The 19270-nt window shown below is 32.4% G+C and overlaps 3 protein-coding genes across 5 annotated transcripts; all 3 read left to right on the top strand.

Moving 5' to 3' along the window:
* The first annotated feature begins 9025 nt into the window (after nt 1–9025).
* Nucleotides 9026–11262, top strand: LOC107012195 (molybdenum cofactor sulfurase-like). The gene has a single exon (XM_015211966.2). It carries the CDS (start codon nt 9199–9201, stop codon nt 10993–10995), a length of 1797 nt encoding a protein of 598 aa, XP_015067452.1. The 5' UTR covers nt 9026–9198; the 3' UTR covers nt 10996–11262.
* A 3876-nt stretch (nt 11263–15138) lies between these two features.
* LOC107012653 (urease accessory protein F) lies at nt 15139–18850 on the top strand. Of its 3 annotated transcripts, XM_027915996.1 has the most exons (4): nt 15141–15264; nt 15581–15631; nt 16332–17184; nt 18387–18850. In XM_027915996.1, exon 3 carries the CDS (start codon nt 16342–16344, stop codon nt 17068–17070), a length of 729 nt encoding a protein of 242 aa, XP_027771797.1. In that variant the 5' UTR covers nt 15141–15264; nt 15581–15631; nt 16332–16341; the 3' UTR covers nt 17071–17184; nt 18387–18850. The 3 variants fall into 3 exon arrangements, with proteins under 3 accessions (XP_015068036.1, XP_027771797.1, XP_015068035.1); XM_015212550.2 differs by lacking the exon at nt 15581–15631 and having other exon boundaries at nt 15139–15264; XM_015212549.2 differs by lacking the exon at nt 15141–15264 and having other exon boundaries at nt 15297–15631.
* On the top strand, nt 17221–18618 carry LOC107013108 (probable NAD(P)H dehydrogenase (quinone) FQR1-like 1). The gene is made up of 2 exons (XM_015213099.1): nt 17221–17447; nt 18387–18618. Exons 1-2 carry the CDS (start codon nt 17221–17223, stop codon nt 18616–18618), a joined length of 459 nt encoding a protein of 152 aa, XP_015068585.1.
* Nucleotides 18851–19270: the final 420 nt, after the last annotated feature.

Raw genomic sequence — 19270 nt, forward strand, 5'->3', positions numbered from 1 at the left:
CTAAAAATTGAATTCATGAACAATGCAAGAGGAAGAATCTGATGAAATTTTTTTTAAAAAAAAAAAGAGCTTTCACCAAATGGAATATGTAAAAGATAAGAAAAGTTACTGTCCCATTTCTGACTTTAGAAAAAGCAACCCTTAATGCAAGAAGATATATATCTACAGGTCACACAGCATAAAAATAAATGATAGGATATGCCGATTCTCTAGGGGTTTATTCCGTTTCTTGAATTGAGAAGGAACGCTCTATAAAAACATTGAAAGGCTCTGTTGTGATGAACCAGAAGTAGAAAAATGAGAAAGAAAAGTTCGTGAATGATGGTAATTATAAGGGAAACAGTGATAGGGCTACGCTCTATTGGCATGCAGCTTTTTTGGTCGCTCCAAGTAGCAACTTGATCTAATATTTGAGCTGAAATGCCAAAGGAGAGTTGCCCTGTTACTGTCTCTACTTAATGTAATGTAATTACACGCACATCGCAGTACTTGATATATACTGTGATGCAAAAGCTGTAGTTTTACTTGATAATCTTTGTCTGGTGCTATGACTACAAATGAAAATATCCATAGTCGTAGCAGGAAAGGGGCGAGCGAGCTTCATAATCTCTTACGTGCCTTACCTAGTGTTAGTACTGTACTGCAATTGTCCATCGCTTTGTTCTTCAATCTAAAGAAGAAAGTGTTAGACGGTATTACAATTTTTAAATCTTTTTAAAAAAAATGTAAAGCCGTCCGTGCTTTTTGTTACAAAGTACCAAAAAAAATATTCAAAAAACATTTCAGAAAAGGGACTCATAAAAGTAATCATGTCTGTCACTTTTTTGCTTTTTTTTTATTTCAGCAGACACTAAACACCAGCAATAAAAATACAATTCAATATATATTCAATACAACCATTTCAAACAAACCAAACAACTAATCATGTACAAACAAATAACATCGTTAAACACTATAATCATAAAATAAAGACTTATTAAGTCTTTAAAGAATTCCAAAAACTACAAAATGTTCTCTTAAGTATCAAAATTCATAAAATAACAATACAAAAGGGATGTTGAAGGGTGGAGGCTACGTATTATCTTAATGATCACTCTCGAAGACCCACTTGGAGAACGCGACGCCTACGCCCCTATGTCCCCCATTGCCACTTTTTCCTTCCAAATTGAGAAGCTTGTTCATGCATATGCTGGATCGGATTGCCCAAGGATTCTTAAGTTTGATTGAACTCAAGCAGGTGTAGTTCATACTCTCTCTGCATATTAAAAGAAAAGTTAGCATCAAAATATATAAAAGATAATACTCCCTCTATTCTAATTTATTTATGTGACTTGTTTTCTTTTTTTGTCCGTTTAAAAAAGAATGATACATTTTTATCTAAATAACAATTTAACTATAAAATATCTATTTTACCCTTAGTGAAATAATTTACGGCCACACAACTTTCTATCATTCATTTTGGGTCACTAATTTTAAAAGTCTTTCTTTCTTAAACTCCGTGCCGAGTCAAACTATCTCACATGAAATGGGACGAAATGAGTAGATGATGAGGAATGCTCCCCTCAAGCTACCAAACCAATTCATCATTCAGTTGGGGCTCCCCTACAATCAACAGAATAGAGATCCTTCGTGATTCTATAGCCCAAGAAACTTTGAGCCAACTCATTGTTGTTGTACTTGTAGGTAGATTATATGTCCATGATTTTGTTCAAGTTAACCGGCCTTATACATATTTTTGTCTCACAAATGAACATGATGTGGTAACATTAAACTTTATGGGAATATGCATAATGTAATAATTAGTTGGATCGACATCAATTCTTTCTAAAATGGTAAGAGAAATTAAAACCAATGTAAACATTTAATTCAACTATATATTGGCATGCATCATTATAGGGCTACACTCTATTGGCATGCAGGCGGTTCCATACAGCAGTGACCAAATATTTGATTAACATGCCAAAGGAGAGTTGTCATGTTACTGTCTCTGCTTAATATAATGTAATTAGACGCATCTTTGTTCGGTTTACGTTATGCATGTTACCATAAACTTTAACTGGACTCCATGTTTTAGATGGAAATGTCAAGGCCAAAAATATTGATTCTAACAAAATTCAACACTGGAAAAACCCATCATGAACAATAAGATTATTATCATCCGCAATCAGTCCACTTTAAAACCAGAATGACTGGGGAAATGGGTAATTGCTTGTCCCATGGACAAACCTCCAAGGTCAAAAGTTAAAAAGAACCAACTTTAAGGGCAGGCCGTCTTAACCCGTAGGCCAGCAAAGCCATTGTTTGGGGGCCCAATTTTTTCAAATACTCGATTATTTTTCAAATACGCATATTGCTTATTGAATAATGTGTGGAGTTACTATAATTGTTGCCTCAGCCGAGAATTTTTTCGAAATTAAAATTGATTAAATTTTATTTAAGATAGAAAAAAACAATGTTTCAAGAGAGATTAACATTTTGTTTGGATCATTGTTACCCATTGTTTCATAATGTATTGTATTGTATTGTACTCTATTGTACTGCATTGTATGATAGATACAATGTTTGACTAGTGTCACGCCGCGAGCCTACACCGTGGATGTGGCCGGCACCCCATGACCATTGCTGGCCTTGATCAAACCCTTGGCCTGACTTACTTAACTCAGCAGAAGACTTAACTCAATGATAAAATAGGACACATTCTCATAAAAACTTAAATCAACGTCTTGGCCAAATGACACTTAAGTCTCAAAATATAACATTTGAAATAAAAGAGAATCAACTGAACTAACTGACTATTGTCTATGAAGCCTCTAAAATACTTTGATGAATGTTGGGATAGACCCCACAACATTCTGAAATAGAAAGACTGGAAAGCATATAAAGGATCCTCCGGAATGCAAGGAGGCTGCGCTGGATGTTGATCCTGGTTTCCTGCGTCTACATCATAAGATGATGCAAGCCAACTGACATCAGTATATAGACTGTACGAGTATACAAGTTGGAATGCTAAACAATAACTTAAGGTTTGATTGGAATAAGAAGAAACTTACCTTGGCTCTGCTCAACTCATGACTATTCAACTCAATATATATAAGACAAATAAAATACATGCAATATATATAAAGCTTTGTAAAATAGTAAAACAACTTAGTTCGTTAAAGAAATGCAATAACAAACTCAACTTTACTTATGTATGAAAGTAATATAGTTTCTGTAGGAGATTCTCTAACTGATAACCACCACTGTGAGCCCGACTGGTGATACAGTGTCTCGCCCACGCTGCCAATACTGTCCCACACTTTGTCGTCGTATTGAACCCCTCAACTTAGTAGATCCACTAGCTTAACTTACTTGATCATCTAAAAAGTATGACCCGTTAATATTCATGATGAGTACATGATTTACATGGAAACTTGAGTTGATATGAACTCTCATCCCTTCATCAGTGCTCAATACTACTCCCAAAATATAATTTAGCTTAAAATAACTTCCTTCCTTTGGGTTGAGATAATTTGCTCAACCCTTTTAGCTTTAAAAGCCCTCTTGGAATCAATGTTCCCTTTTCTTGTTCAAAACTCTGTTGGAAAATCTTAGTTTCCTCTTAACTTAAATGTGAAAAACATTTATAAACTTTTAGGAAATACTTATCTCCCTTATAACTGTTAAGAAATGAACTTAACTCTTTACTCTTTGCTTAACTTGAACTTGAATCATAAATCAACTCTTAGGTAATACTTAGTTCCCTTATATTTCATTTGAAGAAAAGACTTCAACTTTTATTCTTCACTTTAACTTGAACTTGAGCCTTAAAATGAAGTTAAGACGTTTAATAAAGACTCTTGAAAACCTTTTAGAACTTTGCTTTGAACTAGCTTCTTAGCTTTAGACTTGACTCTTAACTTTCTTGATTATGATCTTAACTTTTCTTGAACGGATTATGGATTCAAGGTTATGATTTGAGTTATTTGGTGATTTCTAGGTGTTTAGAGATCATTTGAAGTAATTAGAATTATCGGAAGGTGTTAATGTACCTTAGAAGGACCTACGACAGCTAAACTACGAAAACTGAGCGAAAAACGCCGATCCGGGTGCACTGGTAACGCGCTGCGCCAGCCCCAGTTGACTGAAGCTTGGTTCTGGCGCACTGTTGGCATGCCGCGCCAGGGCTCAGTTGACTGCAGCCAAATTTTGGCGCGCCGCGCCTGCCCCTACCTAGGTGCGTCTGACGAATTTTTCAACTCGTTTTTCATCTCCAAACCTACCTAGTTCTTTCACCAAACACCTGGGACTATGGGTACTCTTCATAACTATCGAATTCAACTCAAAGTAACCCGGAGAAACAAGAATTGAACCAACAACGGCAACCAACAAGAAATCAAAACCTTTCTTCAAGAACTTAACTTCTAACATGAAACCAACTCATAAATTGTTGAATTGAAAAAAATTGGTGTGTCGGTGAATTAGTCCAACACGAAAGATCCCACATACCTTAATAGGGATCACCCCGGACGAATTCCACGCGACGATCTTGGCGTTTTTGATGAATCCTTGAACTTTTCTCCCTTTTTCTTCTGCTCTTCTCTTTTCTCCCAAACCCTAAGCGTGGATACTTTTCAAAAACTTATTTAAGGCTTAGTTGGGTGAAATGACACGTTTACCCTTTCCAAAATCCGGATTGGGACCTTCCTCAATCCAATGGCCCAACTTCCGATAGGCATATCTCCCTCATACGATATCGAAAATGCACAAACTTGGCGGTGTTGGAAAATCTCTCCAAGAGCTTTCCAACCATATGAAGAACTGACTCTAACTCATCCTAAGCTAAAAAATTATGGTCGTTTGAAAATGGCCAACAACTCACTTTTTACACTTGGGGAAAAAAATTCTAGATATTTCCTATTCTTTCCAAAAATGATAAATTTGGTTTCTTAGTTTATTTCTTGGCTATTACGAATTACGAGATGTTACAGCTAGACTGTATTGTTTGTTATTGTTCAATAATATATTTATAGTTTGGTTTGATTGTATCGTATTGTATTGTAATTTAGAAATTTACTAAAATATCCTCAATTATTCTAGGGCTGGAGGCTTGACTAGAATTAAATAATATAAGGTAAAGGGTAAAATAATATTATGAAATATTATGTAAAGATATAATTGCAAAAAGAAATTAAGTAACAATGCAAATACACCAAATTGGTTGTTCCATGAAATGAGAGTTTTCATTGTTTTGTAACAACGGAATTTGACAATACAATAAAATACATTTTAAGTAACAATCAAAGCAAACATTGTAGGTATAGTAACGATACAATATAATAAAATGGATAACAATGATCCAAAAAGAGTGTAAATGTATTAGCCATATTATTAATTGAAAATGAATTATTAAATCAAATTAATTATAATACAGTAACTAATGACTTAGCATCTAAAAAAGCTAGAACAATAGATTTTACGGAAAAGGGCCTAAAATATCCTCGAAGTATTGGAAATAGTATAAAATTACTCTCCATCCACCTATTGGCTCCAAAATGGCCTTCTCATCCACCTATTGACTCCAAAATACCCTTGTCATCCACCTTTTGGTTCAAAATTGATCACTTATTTAGCGATTTTAAAATTAAATTTTTTAAATATTTTTTAAAAGGGAAAAAGGACAGATATACCCCCCGAACTATTGTAAATTGTATGCAAATACCCTTCGTCATACTTTTGGGATATTGGTGCCCCTACCGTCATACTTTTGGGACATTGGTGCCCCTGTCGTCATACTTTTGGGACATTAGTGCCCCTGCTATCATACTTCGGGGACATTGGTGCCCCTGTCCCTTCGTTAGAGTGAAGGGCATATATGCTCTAATTTATGGACGATAGGGACACCAATGTCCCAAAGGAATGACCGAAGGTATCTGCATATCATTTACGGTAATTCGGGGGTATATTTGTCCTTTTTCCCTTTTTAAAAATACTTCACACTAATTTAGTTTATTAATATATTTTTTAAACCAATCCACCACCCACTCATTACTGACTAAACTCCACCCAATAAGTAAACCAATTATAATATCAAAATCGCCATAAGCACTACTAAAACACGATAAAATTATAGATTCTTGAAAATGACATCCAAAATTATTCAAGTTTGAATCGAAGCTCCAATTAAATTTAAGTTGAGCCGCTTATTTAGGAGGACACTTTCAATAGGATTCTCTTTCAAGCTTGAATTCGAAATTTATGATTAAAGGTAAAGAAGTAATACATTCCGAATTAATTCATGCATTTTTTTTAAATATAATTTTATAAATATTTATGATTTGTTTTAAAACCTTTAATATATTATTTTAAAAAAAAATTATCTATGAAGTAACATCACATAATTGAGAAGAAAGAATAATTAAGATGGACATAGTCAGACTTTTAAGTTTATTGGTAATTTTTATTTAGACACTTGAATGTATGATAATTTACTTCAATAGATACTTTCGTCTCAAATTTTTAAAAAACACTCATTGGCAGTAGTTTTCTTGTTGTTGCATTAGTAATGTGACGGGTTTATTAATTTGGTGGGTTTAATTAGTAATGAGTGGGTAGTGGATTGATTTATATATTATACTAATAAGTTAAATTATAACAAAAAGTTGAGTGCCAAGTATTTAAAAAAATATATAAATAATTTAAATTTAAAACCGTTAAATAAGTGGTAAATTTTAAATCCAAAAGTGGATGACAAGGGTGTTTTGGAGCCAATAGGTGGATGGTAAGGATATTTAAAAGCAAATAGATAGATGGAGGATAATTTTGTATCATTTCCAATACTTCAAAGATATTTTAGATTCTTCCCTGAAATTAGGTGTATATTTGGTATATATATAGAATAAAAAAGCCGAAATACAGAATTGAGTACCGAACGTCCACCCCTATGCTGATTGATATGTAACAACTTTCTCACATGACAGTACTCTTACTGTTTTTTAACTGTTACCAAGTGATCCATGTATGAATAGATATTGGCCAAAGTACTATAGACGCTTGGTTTATGATAAAGCTAATTTCTTTTTAAAGATAGCATAGATTTGGGGAATCTCAACATGTTGGATTAACTATAATACACAAATACGTATGTTTATTAACTTGGTTTTAGCTGATATTTATATTCTTCAATTTTGAACGCGAACAAGTAGACACATGTGTCCTACGACATAATACACGTAGGATTTCATGTAAGACATAAATCTCCATGTAAAATGTCATGTAGGACGCATGTATTTTTTTTTGTTTAATTTTGTATAAGTTAAAATGTATACTTGCTCATATTCAAAATTAAAAAACATAAACACAAGTTACAGTCAAGTTAAAGGACATGTTTATGTCTTATGCATATTGGATTATATATCACGTAATTTTCATTAAATCGCTCCTTCAATCATAAATATATTATAGGTTTCACACCAAAAGATAACTTTTTTGATCTTATATATCATATTAGTAGAGCAAGTTGAATAGAAGCAACTATTTGATTATAACTTAATTTAATTAGATAAAGGTTTTAGCACTTTTGTGGGAGGTGGATGACGATAATGTGTTTGATTTTTTTTTTCCTTGTGTCCAAAAAGTAAAAAAGGAAAAAGCAAAAAGATAAAAGAGGAGCGTTGCATAAAATGGAAATAATAATTATAGAGGGGGACGCATGTTTTGAGGAAATTGTTCAATTACTTAACAAGGTAGAATTGCTCCTCACTTCATTACTTTGGGGACCTGAAGCCGCACTAAATACCCTTTTGGGCCCCAAATAGTGGAGCCCCTTCATAAATTGTTCTAATTTTTCACTTTTTCTATCAATACAATGCGAGAATTAATATGAAAATTCTGTATAATGTAATTAATTGATTTTGAATAATTTAATCAAAATTAACGGAGAAATTTCAATTAAATATAATTATTTTTGTAATTAAACAAAAGCATAGGTAGAATTGAGGAAATGAAGTATATTCTGTATAGATTTTTATTGATCAATATTTTATCTTTAAAATATCTTGTAAGTTTTACGAATAATGTCTCGGAATTAATGTATAATTCTATTTATTGATATTTGAATTATTTTTAGCTAAATCTCTACGTCATTTTGTATTCCTAAAATCTTAAATTTAAATCTTCAATTAGGCTTCTTACCCTCTAACTTCTCGTCAGTTCTTCTCTCATTTCCCCACTACTATTGCTTTGCTTCTTTTTTTTGCTCTATATAGTAAATCCAAAATAACTTGCTCGCATCTTGACTTATCGCGACTTGTTATTTTTTATCAGCAACGTATTAAATCTCAAAGCTTGTCAAATAACAGTAGATCATGACTTTGCGTTTTTTTAAATCTTTATTGATTCTTTGATTTCTTTTAAGCATCCAGTCATCATGTAATTAACTATCCTTAACGGTGAGAATTCAATTGATTTCGAACATACAATAATTATGTATCTTTATTGATTCTTTGATTTCTTTAAAGCATCCGGTCATCATGTAACTATCTTTAATGAAGAAAATTCAATTGATTTCGAACATACAATAATTATGTTGTGCAAAAAGAAGAGAGGGGGAACTTTCATGCGTATAGAAGTTGTTGAATTTCCTTGTTCATATCAAAGAAACTATTGGCGATTACAAAATAGACTAAATTATTGACGACAAAAAACGTTTTTTACGCTAGAGATCATAGTTGTTCAATTTTACATAATTTATGAATACTTTTGACCCTTTTCCGTGGGAAAAAACATTTTCTTGTCCAAACACTAAAAGGGACAGTAAAATACATATTGAAACAGAGTGAGTAGAAAAAATACAATATTAAATGCCATATATAATTCTCTTTTTTAATTTGATAAAGCTGAGTCAACTTTAGCAGATATTGGAAGCAAAGACTAGAATGGGTATGAAAAGTAACAACTTTTTCTTTATTGAATAGGGAGAAAAGGTCAAATACAGTAGCTCAAAGTGTAATAATCAAAGGTCCCACATCCATCAACCTGGCCCAAAACGCGCTTAAGGACAATGATTATAAGTCATTTTCTTGAAGACTCAGCATATCAGTATTTAAACGTGATAGCTGACAGCAACAACCAAACAAACACAAATAGAGAAATAGTTGAATGAAGATAATTCAACAAACTGTTTAAACAAAAAAAAGAAGAGTCCACACAAAGGGCTTAATGGAAGCTGAGAAAGTATCAGGCATTATTCATGGTTGTTGCCCCAATCCTCTCCTTATACTTCTTGAGCCTCAAAACCAACAGCCTCTTCCTAAGCCCAAAAGCACAACTGCAGCTTGCAGGCACACCTTTGCAGCCACAACAACTTCCTCTTTTTTCCCAAACACTCATTTTACTAACCATGAATCCCTTCCTTCCTATCAAGAATCATTTGCTCACTTCCTCAAAGCTTATCCTAAGTATTCCGAATCTCGCCAAGTCGACAAGATTCGGAATCAAGAATATTATCATCTCTCAGTTTCTAACCATGTGTGCCTGGATTACATTGGCATTGGTCTCTTCTCATACTCACAGGTTCAATCACAGGTTGTCCCGGTCACATCCTCTTCTTCTTCTTCGCCGTCATGTCATGAATGTAGTAGTGAGTATCCTTTCTTTGACATATCTTGCAAGTCTGTGGATCTGAAATACGAGCTATTACATGGCGGAGATGGATCACCATTGGAATCCTGTATGAAGAAAAAGATCATGAATTTTCTTAACATGTCTACAAATGAATATTCCATGGTGTTTACTGCTAATAGATCATCAGCTTTCAAGCTTATAGCCGAATCTTACCCTTTCAAAACTAATCGCAAGCTTCTTACAGTTTATGATCACGAGAGTGAAGCATTGGAGAGTATGGTCAATACATCAGAGAAAAGAGGGGCTAATATAATGTCAGCAGAATTTAAATGGCCACGGCTACGAATTAACTCCGCGAAGCTCAGGAAACTGATTACAAGGAAGAAAAAGCAAAAGAAATCCAGGGGACTGTTTGTGTTCCCCCTTCAGTCAAGAGTGACCGGAGGGAGTTATTCTTATCAGTGGATGAGTTTGGCTCAGGAAAATGGTTGGCATGTTTTGCTTGATGCATGTGCATTGGGACCAAAGGACATGGATAGCTTTGGACTCTCCTTAATCCATCCTGACTTCCTTATTTGCTCTTTCTATAAGGTTTTTGGTGAAAATCCTACAGGGTTTGGATGCCTCCTTGTCAAGAAATCAGTTGTGTCGATGTTGGAAGGTTCGGTTAGTACAGGCATTGTAAGTCTTGTTCCACCAACACAAGTATTAGATTCATCTGGGAGTGGAGATAAAACCAACTTTGTTACGAAACTGGATGAGCTACATATATGTAGGTCTAATTCAGCTGAAAAGGATAAGATCAAAGAGGAATCAGACGAATCGATTAGTACACTAGGCAAGGTGGAAGAAAAAGGGATTGAATGCAGATGCTTGGATCATGTGGATTCGCTCGGACTGATTCAAATTGGTAACAGAAGAAGGTACCTAGTGAATTGGCTTATTAGTGCACTCCTGAAACTTGAGCATCCAAACAGACTGGACCATTTTCCTCTGGTCAAAATCTATGGACCAAAGATCAAATTTGACAGGGGAACTGCTATGGCGTTCAATCTGTTCGACTGGAAAGGAGAAAGGGTGGAACCAATTCTCATACAGAAGCTTGCTGATAGAAACAACATATCGCTCAGCCATGGGTTTCTGGCACATTTGTGGTTTCCAGACAAGTACGAGGAAGAGAAGCAGAGGACTATACAAGGAAAAAAGTGTGATGCAGAGAACAAAAGATGTGAATTTGGGATATCAGTAGTCACCATTGCCCTTAGCTTTCTGGCAAACTTTGAAGATGTTTATCGGCTTTGGACATTCATAGCTCAGTTTCTTGATGCAGACTTTGTGGAGAAAGAACGGTGGAGATACAGCTCCCTGTATCAGAAAACCATTGAAGTTTAACATACCTGTTTTTGTCCACAAAATGTATGACATTTAGATGGAAACCTATATATTGTGAATCACAGGATAAAAAGCTATAAGTAAGAAATGTTGTTGCATTACGAACAAAAATTGGTGATGTATTTTCAACAAAACGTAATAACAGGTAGCATTCTCCTAACATATGTACCCACAGTCATTGCATCTTCAGCAATAGCGAATCAAAAGAGCAAATGCAGTGAGATAAATCAACCATACATTTAATAACATATTCACAGCTCACACCATTACAACACTTCTCTTTTAGATATTTTGCTTAAAATTCCCATACATGGACTACTATACTTGGAATAAGATACTGTTATTTTTCCCCAATTCATCTTCTCTAACTTCACAGAATTCACCTCACCTCCATTAATCATGGTAAAAATTCACTTTATTTTTCCCTTCAACTTTTGGTATGCACAAGCAGACACTTAAACTTGTATAAAGTTGAACAAATAGACAAACATATCCTACATGTCTTTTTTTGTCCTACGTGTATTTTGTCATGTAGGACTCATGTGTTTATTTATTTAAAAGTTGGATAGTTAAAGTGTTTGTTTATGCATTATGAAAGTTGAAGGCCAAACATAAAATCTGAAATCAAGTTTATGGTCCAATATATATATTATGTCAATTTAAAATGGGGATAAGCTACCTTGTCCAAAAGGAATGTTTAGGTTGTACAGATGAATCAAATTTTAATTTAGTGCTATGGTTGAAGCTTTGCAAAAGCTTGCAATTGTTGGTAGGTCATGTGTATGAATATTATGCTTGTATTAATATTTGTTAGTCGTCAAAAAGATCCAAAACTTATTAACGAGATTAAAAATTTATTAATTAAATTTTTTCCTTTTCCTTTTCAGTTTTATTTTGTTATATTTCAATAAAAATCACTAACTAAAGATGGACTAGTTGGAAAATGTCAACGGATTCTAATAGGTTTAGTAATTTATAAAGCACAAAATTCATTCATTGGCAAAAAAATTCTAACCGACTGAGTATTTATTGGCAAGTTACCAACAAATAACAATTAGTTGGTAATTTACCAACTTATATCTAATTAGTTGGTAAAATTAGCTACAAAAATCTTTTGTTAGACAAATACTTAGTTAGTAATTACGTTAATAAACTTTACTCTATTTTTTTTTCTACTATATTTATCCAGTGAGTAATATTGCTAGTTGGTGATATTTGTTGATAATCCATTAGTAGAAAGTTGATAAGCTAGGCGTCATTTTTTCTCTCCATATTTATAAACTAAATTATTTAGTTACTAAAATTTCGATAGGTATTTTGTCAGGAATTCATTGCTAAGCTACCATTTTTTCTCTCCATATTTACCAACTAAGTTGTTTAGTTACTAAAATTTCGATAGGTATTTTGTTAGGAATTCAAGCTAAATTTTGAATAACAAATTAGTTACCAATTTGTTGGTAATTTGTTACTAATATACTAGAGCGAAAGTTCAACTTCTTGTTTTAGTACATTCTGTATGGATTGAACGGATCAAATTGAGATATTTGTTTAGGTTCTGAATTTAAATAAATAATATCTCTAGTTCATTGCATGTGCTTATATTCTTAATCTTGATGTAGTTATTATGATATGCGCAGCTTATTTTATTATTTTTTAATCTATTAAAAGGTGAGACTCTATCATGAGTCAAAATATTCCTAATAGATTGATCAATAACAAATTACATCCGGGAAATAATAATTAGTTGACAGAACCATATATTTGGTATGAGAAAGAAGACATCCCTTTATGGTTGCTTATATCCGTCATGTGAATTAACTTAAGTATAAAGATAAATGATTAAGGGCCCGTTTGGATGGGCTTAATAAAAGCAGCTTTAAAAAAGTACTTTTGAAAGTGCTGAAACTTATTTTTAAAATAAGCAGTTATGCGTTTGGATAAAAGTGCTGAAATTAAAAAAAAAGTTGTTGATGTGTTTGGCAAATAAGTGCTGATAAACAGCTTTTTAAATCAAAATGTCTAAAATACCCTTAAAAGTTGTTAACATAATAAAAGTTAATTAATTTATATTTTACACCCATAAATAATTATATTTTGCTATCATTCACATATTTTTTTCTCATCACAAATTATTTATAAGAGGAATATAAACTTATTATAGATTTTAAAGATATATAATTTGAATAGATCAAAGAATGATTTAAGATTTTATTTTAGTTTCATCCATAGGTAATAATAATAGTCTATCATTCACATATTTCTTTATTATCACAAATTATTTATAAGAGGAATATAAATTTTTATTTAAGTTGTATGTGCAACTTATTTTACATTTTAATAATATATAATTTGAATAGATCACTTGAAAGATTTAATATTTATTTTATTTTCATTCATTTGTAATAGTAATTGTCTATCATCCACACGTGAAAAGAGAAAAATAGAAGAAAGAGATGTTAGGGTTAGGTGGGTAATTTGGAGATTGTATAAAAATATTAAGGGTAAAAAGGTAAAAATATGGTCNAGGGCCCGTTTGGATGGGCTTAATAAAAGCAGCTTTAAAAAAGTACTTTTGAAAGTGCTGAAACTTATTTTTAAAATAAGCAGTTATGCGTTTGGATAAAAGTGCTGAAATTAAAAAAAAAGTTGTTGATGTGTTTGGCAAATAAGTGCTGATAAACAGCTTTTTAAATCAAAATGTCTAAAATACCCTTAAAAGTTGTTAACATAATAAAAGTTAATTAATTTATATTTTACACCCATAAATAATTATATTTTGCTATCATTCACATATTTTTTTCTCATCACAAATTATTTATAAGAGGAATATAAACTTATTATAGATTTTAAAGATATATAATTTGAATAGATCAAAGAATGATTTAAGATTTTATTTTAGTTTCATCCATAGGTAATAATAATAGTCTATCATTCACATATTTCTTTATTATCACAAATTATTTATAAGAGGAATATAAATTTTTATTTAAGTTGTATGTGCAACTTATTTTACATTTTAATAATATATAATTTGAATAGATCACTTGAAAGATTTAATATTTATTTTATTTTCATTCATTAGTCATAGTAATTGTCTATCATCCACACGTGAAAAGAGAAAAATAGAAGAAAGAGATGTTAGGGTTAGGTGGGTAATTTGGAGATTGTATAAAAATATTAAGGGTAAAAAGGTAAAAATATGGTCAACTTAAAACAGCTTATAAGCTGGAAAAAAAAAAAACACCCCTATCCCAGCTTTTAACTTTTGGCTTAAAATAAGTTTTTTTTAACTTAAAATAAGTTATTTTGAGGATTGCCAAACAACTAAATAAGTCAAAAACCAGCTTTGTCAGTTTGACCAGCTTTTAAGCTGAGCCAAACATGCTCTAAATGAATCAATGGATTAAATTTTTCAGAAGTTCGATTTATAGGTGTCAGTAATTCTAGCATGGGGAGTTAAATAAGTTGTAACAGTAAGAAATTGAAATTAAATAGAGAAGGGCGGTTAAAGATATTTAGTGGTACAATCTGTGATTTATTATGATATGATTAATTCATGCTTTTACGAATTAAATATTATAATTGAAAGTCTCTGCTAATAAATTTGCGATTTCTACTACATATGTCTGATTAATTGATCGAGTTTCGAAAAAAAGGATATTAGTGCTTTTTTAAATTTAAGAATATATCATTTTTTATTTTTATTGGTTAAAAAAGAAGAAAATATTTTTATTTCCTTAATTGAGAAAGAGGAAAATACTGAATTTCTTTGACATAATGAGTTTACCATTTTACACCAATTAATTATTAAGTGGATGAAGTAAAAACTTAAGATAAGGGTATAATATGTAAAAATATTTTGTCTTTTTTTTTATTTGTCAAATGGACAAGTAATTAGAGACAACTAAAACAGAAAAATTGAACAAATAAGTAGGAACAAAGGGAGTAGTTGATGGGTATCCTTAATAGTGTCTAAATACACTTAATGATATTTAATGATTGTTGATGACTATTGATCATGGTTATTGAATACACTTATTAGTGTCTAGATACAATTAATGATTGTTAATGACTAGAGACATTTCATCTTTCAGACCTTCGCCTCTTCTGAAAAGTATAAATAAGGGTGGTAGTTCTCAATGAAAGACAATCATTCTTCTAACAAAAAATTTGTCCATACAAGACTTAATTGAGAGAGTTAGTAAAAAATTAGTAGAAGACAATTTTGGAATCTCAGTTTCTGAACGAGTTGTGTAAAAGTTTAAAAAGGTTAGAGTTTCACAAGTTATTCAATTTACATTTTCATGCTATTATGTTTGTTGGTGATCTTCAATTATACTTCTATTGTGTATATTCTAACAGTTGTGATAATGTAAAATTAGATCAAAAGTTAAAAACTAATGGTTCAGTTTAAGACAGTTGTTTAAAATGGATTAAAAATGATCAATTTGTGAAACAGTAAGGACCATTACTATTTAATACCAAAAAGTAGGGATGATTTTGTATTTAAATTGAAAGATAAGAGACTATTTTGGAATTCTTCTCCAAATTGACCCTAGTATTTGTGCTTTCCCCATTTGGGTAGACTTATGGATTCTGCATTTGGGATCTTCTCTTTTTAAGCCATTTTCGATTTGTAAGTATCTTTTTTTCTCTCTTTATTTCCCTTGTATCTCAGGATTAAATTTAATGGTAGAAATTTGAATGTTGTGATATTTAGTCTATTCAATGCTATAGAGTATATCATAATTGAAACTTTCATTTATAAATATGAATTTATTGTCTATTGCAATCATAGAGAATTGTTTCCCACGTTGTATTTCCAATTGAGTTGTTTGGTGTGAGAATGAGTAAGAAAATAGCACAAATTTCTTATTGATTCGCAGTGGAAAAAATCATTGTTTCTACTAGTGATAGTCCTAAGAATAATAATATCATAAACAAAAAAAGGCAGCTTAGAAAAGGTTTGATGACTAACAAACTGGACTTGTTCTTGTGATGTAGAGGCTAGTGTCACGGACTTAGAGTATTTGCTAAGACTCAATTTAACTAGGATGTTGCGGGACGTGACACCAGGCTAGCAAGTTTATATCTAGTATTTGCTTTTTTAAGACCGTGGGTAAAACCAAAACCATTAGTTGGTCATAGAATCTAAGCTTGTGGATGGATTAAATTTGTCAGGATATATATTATCGCTTTCACTTGCTGAGACATAAGGTTGTTAGCTAGAATCTGATCCAACTATTTCATATTGTTCTCAAAGAAAAAATTCTTTATGAATTTCGGTATATTCAGGTCCTGTATGGGTTACTCTGTCCTGTTTGTAACTTGTTCAGGCCTTAAAAGATGGAGAATATGGAAGAGAAGATTGAGGGTAGTCTCCAATTCGCACCGAAGGAATTGCTTCAGTGGAGCCAATGGCAGTTGCTTGATTCTGTTCTTCCTACTGGTGGTTTTGCTCATTCTTTTGGCGTTGAGGCTGCTATTCAAGCCCGGTTAGTCTCTGGGCCTGAAGATCTTCGAACATTTGTGATCCATATACTAGAGAATACAGGAAGCCTATTGCTTCCTTTTGTCTATACTTTGAATACATCTCCTAATGTTGAAACATGGTATAAACTTGATAAAATATTGGATGCAACACTGACAAATGAAGTTAGTAGGAAAGCGTCTATTTCACAAGGATCGGCACTTTTGAGAGTGGCTGCTGCTGTGTTCCAGGAAGTTCCTTATGTTAAAACTATGCGAGAAATGTCTTTGGCTAGTGGAGCTGTCCGTTTCCACCATGCTCCTATTTTTGGACTTGTCTGTGGGCTTCTTGGATTGAATGCTGAAACTTGTCAAAAGGCTTACTTGTTTATAACGATGAGAGATGTTGTTTCTGCTGCAACAAGGCTCAATTTGGTTGGACCACTAGGTGCAGCTGTCTTGCAGCATCAGCTTGCTGCAAATGCAGAAGATTTATCAAAGAAATGGATGAACCGTCCTGTAGAGGAAGCATGTCAGACTAGTCCTTTGCTTGACACTATCCAGGGTTGTCATGGTTATTTGTTCTCCAGGCTTTTTTGCTCTTGAGTGGTGGAACCGAAGATTCAAGATACGGGAGTTGGTGGATGAGAAAGTACCTTTGTCAAGCTTGTGCTTTCGTCTGTTTGAATTCGTTTCTGATCAGGATGTTGATTGAAACAGGTACCAGAAATTCTATCAGAAGAAATTCTTGCAAAAATGAGTGCACCACCTAAAAGTGATGCACCAATAATTACAAGTGATGAACTTGCTGAAGGTGATGGATTTGTATTTGGATTTCCAACTAGATTTGGAATGATGTGTGCTCAATTTAAGGCATTTCTTGATTCTACTGGAGGTTTGTGGAGAACTCAACAACTTGCAGGCAAACCAGCAGGCATTTTCTTGAGTACTGGCTCTCAAGGAGGTGGCCAAGAGACTACTGTGTCAGTTCCTTTTTGACTTGACACGAAATTTATTTTTTAAAAAAAATTAAAATGTTTTATCTAACATATGTCATAGATGTTTTATACAAGTACAAATCATTTTATTAAAGGGTATATTGTGTGTTTTACAATTAAATTGTATAAAACATCTATAACATATGTTAGATAAAACATTTTAATTTTTTTAAAAAAATAAATTTCGTGTCAAGTCAAAAAGGAACTAACGCAGTAGTCTCTTGGCCACCTCCTTGAGAGCCAGTACTCAAGAAAATGCCTGCTGGTTTGCCTGCAAGTTGTTGAGTTCTCCACAAACCTCCAGTAGAATCAAGAAATACCTTAAATTGAGCACACATCATTCCAAATCTAGTTGGAAATCCAAATACAAATCCATCACCTTCAGCAAGTTCATCACTTGATATTATTCAGATTTAGAGAGTCAAACTTGTTTCTTTTGACTGTGCATTCGAACATGCAATCTTTAAGGTTTTTGAAGAATAACTTTTAAAACTACATAAAAAGTAGGCATAAACATAACAATGTCTTTAACTTAGTCTTAGCACATATTTATGTCATCTAACTTTAGGTATGCACAAGTAGACACTTAAACTTGTATAAAGTTGAATAAATAGACAGACGCATCCTACATGGCAATTTGAGTCCTACATGTATTACGTCACATATGATTCATGTGTCTACTTGTATATACTCAAAGTTGGAGGATATAAATGTGATTTGCTAAGTTAAGAGACATATTTATGTATTATGCCTAAAAAGTACTATAAGTCGCAATGATTAACAGTTTAAAATATTCAATGGACGTAAAAATAAATCGCATCTAAAAGTTTTAATTTCTTGTTTGACTCTCAAAGTATCAAACTATGTCTTATAAACCGTAACAAAAAACATACTAAATATAGAAATGTGTTATTATTTTTACAGATTGACAGCGATAACACAACTTGTACATCATGGAATGTTGTTTGTACCAACTGGCTATTCATTTGGAGCAGGAATGTTTGAGATGGAGAATATTAAAGGTGGAAGTCCCTATGGTTCTGGAACTTTTGCTGGTGATGGTTCTAGACAACCAACACAACTTGAATTGGAACAAGCATTTCATCAAGGCAAGTACATTGCCACAATCACAAAAAAACTCAAAGGCTCTACTTAATAAATTTCACTTTGTGACTCTATGATGAAGGGCAGACTGATGAGGGCAGGTTAAGAATTTCAGAAGGAGAAATATGTTGCACTTTTTTTTTTCTTTTGTTTTTAAAATTTTTTATGTAATTCACTTAAAATAAAATCATTCTTGATTTGGATTCAAGTTGCATTGGCGTTTAACTAATTAAATGTTTCTATCAGCATATTCTATTGGAAATTATTTCTCCATCCCCACAAAAGTAAGGATCAATTCTACATATATTTTATCCTTTCAAATCTTACTTGTGAATGTTGACACCCAATTTTGGACCAACATTTTAAAAAATCGTGATTTTGAAGCGTTATTTATTTAATAGAAAATTTTGGTCCGATGATTTTAAAATTCATACATTTTGAGTCAAATACAAAAAAAATACATTGTCTCTCAAACAATTTTCAATTTTGCAATAGTCCCACATCGGTATTTCATCCTTTTTGAGGATTTTTGGGTTTCTATATAAGCCCACTTCATTCATTATTTTTAGGAGAGGATTTGGAGGGGAAAACAAAAGAATACTCATAAAATTTTGAGAATTCTTGGTTCCCATAGTTCAAAAATTTTAAAGTGTTTTTGTGGTTTTTCGAGTTGAGGAGGTGGAGTCGTCTTCTTCAAACTCGTA

The sequence above is a fragment of the Solanum pennellii genome, chromosome 3 (genome assembly GCF_001406875.1).
Source record: "Solanum pennellii chromosome 3, SPENNV200".
In the NCBI taxonomy this organism is placed as follows: Eukaryota; Viridiplantae; Streptophyta; class Magnoliopsida; order Solanales; family Solanaceae; genus Solanum; species Solanum pennellii.